The 5,805-nt window shown below is 40.2% G+C and overlaps 1 protein-coding gene across 3 annotated transcripts in view; it reads right to left on the bottom strand.

The window, feature by feature from the left end:
• LOC109965296 (histone-lysine N-methyltransferase SUV39H1) overlaps window positions 1-5,805 on the bottom strand; it is a 75,579-nt gene that overhangs the window by 21,984 nt on the left and 47,790 nt on the right. For all 3 annotated transcript variants that reach the window (XM_020609196.1, XM_020609197.1, XM_020609195.1), the window contains exon 5: window positions 988-1,117. In XM_020609196.1, coding sequence (XP_020464852.1) covers window positions 988-1,117 — 130 coding nt within the window. The remainder of the gene's footprint in view (window positions 1-987; window positions 1,118-5,805) is intronic.

Below are 5,805 nucleotides of genomic sequence, written 5' to 3' on the forward strand. Positions count from 1 at the left end.
AGTTAGTCTTTTCTGTTTATCCTAAACAGATGGGATCCATGTGCACATGCTTATTTTGATACGTTAATGCATAATAAATTTCACACTGTGAAATATCTTTATATTTAGTCTTTTCTTTTAATTTCATCATTGACAGTTTCCTAAAAATAGAGTTAAAATATCACCTCATTTTGTTCTTATGAACCCATTATCATGCATTGTCTCATCTCATGAGCTAAGGTTATTGTCACACCCTTCCTGATCATGGAAAGAAGAGGTGGATATCACCAGAGTGGAGCAGTGAGAATTTCCACCCCTCACTCATGGAGCTGTTTGCCCGCTCCACTCCCCGGATCAAAGCCGCACCAGACCATTCCGCTCATTATCGCTCACACTCATCTCAAATTGCATCCACTCACTCCAAAAAAAGGGAACAAAATCTGCTTGTATTTCACTTTTAGCGTAAACTGTACCTTACATCCCAAAGAACTAAAGAAAAAATGATTTTTTTCAAATAACAGGCCTGTGTAACAAAGAATATAACACAAAAAGTCATGTAAAATCATAAATAATACAAATATGCAAAACAAATCAATGGGCCTAATTAAAGAAAAATAGACAGTACATTTGCATGGCCTTTCAACTTCCAAACTATTATGGAGCTTGCAATGGCCGATGTTAGACTGAAAAGTGGTGAATGACTGTGCCAGACACAGATGCACCCAAAATTGCAGCAGGACATAGGGCGCTGCTCCCTCCTTTTTAACAAAAAAACCAAAAAAAAAACTAAACAAACCTGCGCTCTGTCAAAAATTGTCCCACTCCCGCTTGCTCGCACTGTGCTCACATGTTCTGGTGTCTACTGACCTTCTAACTCTTTGAAAATGCTGATGATTACACAAAACTAGACTGATTTTTATACCTCTGATTAAAACCTGTTTTGGCCAGTTTCTGTGCCAAAGTTTAACTGAAAATAAAGCTCAAATGTGATGAATCATTGTAACTTACTTTGCATTTTGTAGTCAAAGGTGAGCTCCTCTCCAGCCCGAATAGCCCGTGTTGAAAATAAAGCGATTCTAGGGAGCCTTTCATCGATGTTGTCGATGAATACATTGAATACCTGCAGGTTGGGGTTACACTGCAAAGAAAACACATGTCATAAGGTTTTCTTTTAAACTTTAATCACGCTTTAAATAAGAAACAACAAAAGAAACTGCAGCTCCCTATAGACACAGAGTGGACAGTAGATAAGGTTGCCACAGCTAAGGAATTAAATGAACTTGTTTCACGTGATATGAAGACAATTCTACTTATCTTAACAAACAAAAAATACATAATACATGCCTGGGACCTTGCAGGGTCCACTATGCTGCATGAATGCGAGCTGTTTCAGACTGCACAGTGTAGTCATTAATTTTAGTGATTTAAAAATAAAATTGGAATTTGATAATATTTTATCTATTTTGAACCCAGCATGGCAGCATGGTGGCGTGGTGGTTAGTGCTGTTGCCTCACAGCGAGAAGGTTCTGGGTTTGAGCCCCGGCTGACCCAGGGCCTTTCTGTGTGGAGTTTGCATGTTCTCCCTGTGCTTGCGTGGGTTCTCTATGGGTACTCCAGCTTCCTCCCACAGTCCAAAGACTCCTTGGTATCTCTATATTGCCCATAGGAGTGATTGTGTGAGTGGTTGTACGTCTGTGTGTTAGCCCTGTGATGGACTGGCGACCTGTCCAGGGTGTACCCTGCCTCTTGCCCGCAGCTGGCTGGGATTGACTCTGTGACCCCGTTTGGGACTAAGCGGTTTAGAAAATGGATGGATGAACCCAGCATAAAATTTGTCATGGAATTTAGTTAGAGATCAATTTGAATTGTATGAAAGAGGCAGACTAAAGCATTTCCAACTCAGAACATTCAAATTTCACTGTCAACAGTTCTGAATTTGTTTATCACATAGCTGCAGACCTGCTCACATGATTGGATAAAAAGCAGCAACTGAAGGACCCATATAGCTCTGCTGAGTTGGTCATGCTGCACCAGTTTTTCTTTTTTATCTCATCAAAATAAGGGTTATAATAATTCAAGGAGTTCTTGACATATCACATTATAAAGAAGAACAACACTAGGTCACAGTGACCTTTAACCTTTGACCACCAAAATCTAATCAATTCATTCTAGAATTCAAGTGGACCTTTGTGCCAAATTTGAAACAATTCCCTAAAGGCGTTCCTGAGATACCACATTCATAAGAACAGTATGGGCATGAAGTCACAATGAACTTTGACCACTAAATTTTATCAGCTCATCCTCGACTGTTCTTTAAGTTGATGTGCTGGAAGTAGGAAAAATGGGCAAGGTTCTGAGCAAATGGGAAAAGGGTCAAAATCTGATGGCTAGACAACTGGGTCAGAGAATCTCAAAAATGGCAGGTCTTCTGAGGTGTTCCCAATATGCATTAACCAATACTAGAGCTGCAGGATTTGCTTTACTATTGTGGTTGTTAGGGTCTGACAACTAAATTAATTCAGGCAAATCATCCCAATGATTATTTATTAGTACAATAATTCTAAGCAGTTCAATAATTTGAAAGGCAGGCAGTTCAACAATCTGAAAGATAGGGAACAGAATCATCATCTCTGCATGAAAATAAACAATAGTATTAGATATGAGAATTGTCAAAGAATCAGTCAGTCATTGTTGGCCCTACAGTATAGTCAAAGTCCAGAGTTGGGCTGGTCCCCTCCCGGCAGGGTTCTTGCTCTCTTCGTTCAGTCTATCTTCTGTCTGTCTGTTCCCCTTTCTCTCTGAGTCGCTAGTTTTTTATGCCCCTCATAATCTTCACAGTTCTTTCTGTCCCTTACGTCATTTTTTATACCCAACTGTTATGCTTCCATTTAAGGGAAGCTGCTCTCTGGATGTTTATTCACAAGATGAACCCATAAATTAAACAAGGGGGACATGAACGAGAATGTTCTTGCCTGAGCAGGCTATCAGTGCATAGTTCACATGGTCTCCATGCACCAACATCTACAAACATTTCAAAGAGAAACAGATGTTACAGGATTATATAAACGCTTACCCACCCTTACATAACTATCAGGTATTACCTATTGCAAATAGTATCTATATGTAATCTACACACTCCTACTATATTCTATTACTTACATTTTAACTGGTAACTTGTTTGTTTTTAACCACTACACTATAAAGCTATACAGTAGGTATTGTAGTGGTTAAAAACAAACAAGTTACCAGTTAAAATGTAATATGCCAAAGAGTACAGGCCTTAGGCTGAGCTGAACAATGCTTACATAATTTGGCAGGCTTTGACCTTTTTTGTCCTGAGAACGGTGTGTGTGGAAACGAGAAGTTTAGGGAGGCGACCAATCTGTTTCCTGTTTTTGAGCACATTTCAGAGGGTGTTTCCTCATAAAAGAGAAGACAGGAAGCTCAGTTCAGGAATTGACGTAAGAGCCAAAAACGAGCTGTGAACATAAAGAGGTAGATTGAGTGGTGCAGTATGCTGTGGTAGTGGAGTGAGTGTGCGTTTGGAAGACCGACGGAAGAGCACCAGCTGCGAGGGCACAGACCCAATTCTGGACTGACTGTGCTGTATGACCAAAAATGACTGACTGACTCTTTGACAATTCTCTTATCTAATACTTTTATTTATTTCTCTGCAGAGATGGTGATTCCATCCCCTATCTTTTAGACTATTGAACTGCCTTCCAAATTACTGAACTGCTTAGTATTATTGTAATAATAAATGATCATTGGAATTGGAATGATTTGCCTGAATTAATTTGTCACATCAGACATTGGCCACCATAGTATAGAAAAGAATCACTCCCTTCCAAAACAATTGCATTTAGTTTTACACACTCAAATGAAGAAAACTAAGAAACAATGGAAAAATTGAATTTTTTGCTGTTTTATTTACAGCTTACAACATACAAGTAAAAAAAAACAAAAAAAAAAAACACTAGTTCTAAAAAATTATATGAAATAAAAACTGGAATAACTATTTGGAAAAGGATAACCACCCTGCATTAATTACATCCTTGAGTCTGTTTGGATATTTCTCTACCAATGTTGCACAATGAGACTGAGCAATATTTGCCCACTCTTCCTACATTAAAGCATGGAGGTAGTAACATCCTGTTGTGGGAATGTTGGTTGTGTCTCCAACCATGACAACACCATCATTAAATACAGAAATTTCCCCATTGTGGGATCAATAAAGTCCTACCTACCTACCTAAATATGCTGATGACACCACCATTCTGGGCCTCATCAAGGGGGGAGACGAGCTGGGTTACAGAAGCTTGGTGAACGACATTCTTGTTTATGGAGAGGACAATGACCTCATCCTCAATACAAACAAGACAAAAGAAATAATAATAGACTTCAGGAAGAACCCCTCCCTTCTGCTGCCTCTGACCATCAAAGGGACTGAGGTGGAGAGGGCTGACAGTGACAAGTTCCTGGGCCTGCAGGTGATATCTGACCTGAGCTGGTCACTGAACACAGCTGTCACAGTGAAGAAAGCCCAGCAGCGGCTATACTTCATCAGGCAGCTCAGAAAAGCTGGGCTGAACCGTCACACTCTCACCCAGGCTGATAGAGGACTGTGTCACTGACTCTGACTTCCGTTATTCATCCTCACCACTGGCTGGTGAACACCACTGGTGGTATGGTAACACCACAGGCAGAGAGGAAGGCTCTTCAAAGAGTTATAAAGACTGCAGAGAGGATCACTGGGACTAAACTCCCTGCTATGGACACACTACACACACAGTGCTGTCGTAAAAGAGCAAAGAACATAATCAGAGACTCACTCCACCCAGCTCACACCCTGCTCAGACACAAAAACTGCACCTACAGCCTCAGGCACAGCAGGGCAGACAGTATCATCACACACAGAACAAGACTTTACAACAGCGTTTTCCCTGCCACAGTAAGACTGATGGCAAATACAAAAATGTGAAAAACATGTGCAATAACCCCTTATTAAAACTGTGACTCTTGCTTAAGCAATAGGAGAAAATAAAAGTTAGAATAGCTGTGGGTTAGAGAGTATGATGATGCTGCAGTAGAGAGTGTGTGTGTTTGGGAAGGACAGACGAACAGCCAGAACCCGGCAGGGAGGGGACCGCTCCGACTCTGACTGACTGTACCTTGTGACCGCAATGACCGACTGACTCTGACAAGTCTTTTATCTAATACTTTTGTTTATTTCCATGCAGAGGTGGTGATTCTATTCCCTATCTTTCAGACTGTTGAATTATCTTCCAAATTATTGAACTGTTCAGAAGTATTGCAATATTAAATTATCATTGAGATGATTTGCCTGAAATAATTTACAGGTGCAGCTCAATAAATTAGAATATCGTGGAAAAGTCTATTTATTTCGGTAATTCAACTCAAATAGTGAAACTCGCGTATTATATAAATTCAGTACACACAGGCTGAAGTAGTTTAAGCTGTTGGGTCATTTAATTGTGATGATTTTGCTCACCTTTAACAAAAACCCACCAATTCACTATCTCAATAAATTAGAATATGGTGACATGCCACTCAGCTAGTCAACTCAAAACACCTGCATAGGTGTCCTGAGCCTTCAAAATGGTCACTCAGTTTGGTTCACTAGGCTACACAATCATGGGGAAGACTGCTGATCTGACAGTTGTCCAGGAGACAATCATTGACACCCTTCACAAGGAGGGTAAGCGACAAACATTCATTGCCAAAGAAACTGGCTGTTCACAGAGTGCTATATCCAAGCATGTTAACAGTATGTTGAGTGGTACGAAAAAGATGCACAACCAACC

This window comes from Monopterus albus, unplaced genomic scaffold, assembly GCF_001952655.1.
Source record: "Monopterus albus unplaced genomic scaffold, M_albus_1.0 scaffold98.1, whole genome shotgun sequence".
In the NCBI taxonomy this organism is placed as follows: Eukaryota; Metazoa; Chordata; class Actinopteri; order Synbranchiformes; family Synbranchidae; genus Monopterus; species Monopterus albus.